Source organism: Fukomys damarensis, unplaced genomic scaffold (genome assembly GCF_012274545.1).
Source record: "Fukomys damarensis isolate Sample0158 unplaced genomic scaffold, DMR_v1.0_HiC HiC_scaffold_23, whole genome shotgun sequence".
NCBI lineage: Eukaryota > Metazoa > Chordata > Mammalia > Rodentia > Bathyergidae > Fukomys > Fukomys damarensis.
In genome coordinates this window covers 65,092,234-65,092,471 of record NW_022900935.1, presented here as the reverse complement: position 1 = coordinate 65,092,471, position 238 = coordinate 65,092,234, and the positions used below count along the sequence as shown (strand labels likewise).

Genomic DNA, 238 nt, shown 5'->3' with positions numbered 1-238 from the left:
GGGGCGCCTGGCCCGCACGATGAGTGCCCTGGGCAGCCCCGTGCGGGCCTATGACTTCCTGCTCAAGTTCCTGCTGGTGGGCGACAGCGACGTGGGCAAGGGCGAGATCCTGGCAAGCCTGCAAGACGGAGCGGCCGAGTCCCCGTATGGTCACCCGGCAGGTGAGAGTGGACCCGGAGCTGGCTCTGAGGCCGGAGGGGTCGGGATTGGGTCAGGTCGAGTCGGAGGTGCAGGGTCC

At 69.3% G+C, this 238-nt stretch overlaps 1 protein-coding gene across 1 annotated transcript in view; it reads left to right on the top strand.

Moving 5' to 3' along the window:
* The first annotated feature begins 6 nt into the window (after nt 1–6).
* The window catches only part of Rab40b (RAB40B, member RAS oncogene family), a 20,445-nt gene continuing 20,213 nt past the window's right edge, over nt 7–238 (top strand). Inside the window, exon 1 of the mRNA XM_010618694.1 lies at nt 7–161. Coding sequence (XP_010616996.1) covers nt 20–161 — 142 coding nt within the window. The 5' untranslated portion in view covers nt 7–19. The remainder of the gene's footprint in view (nt 162–238) is intronic.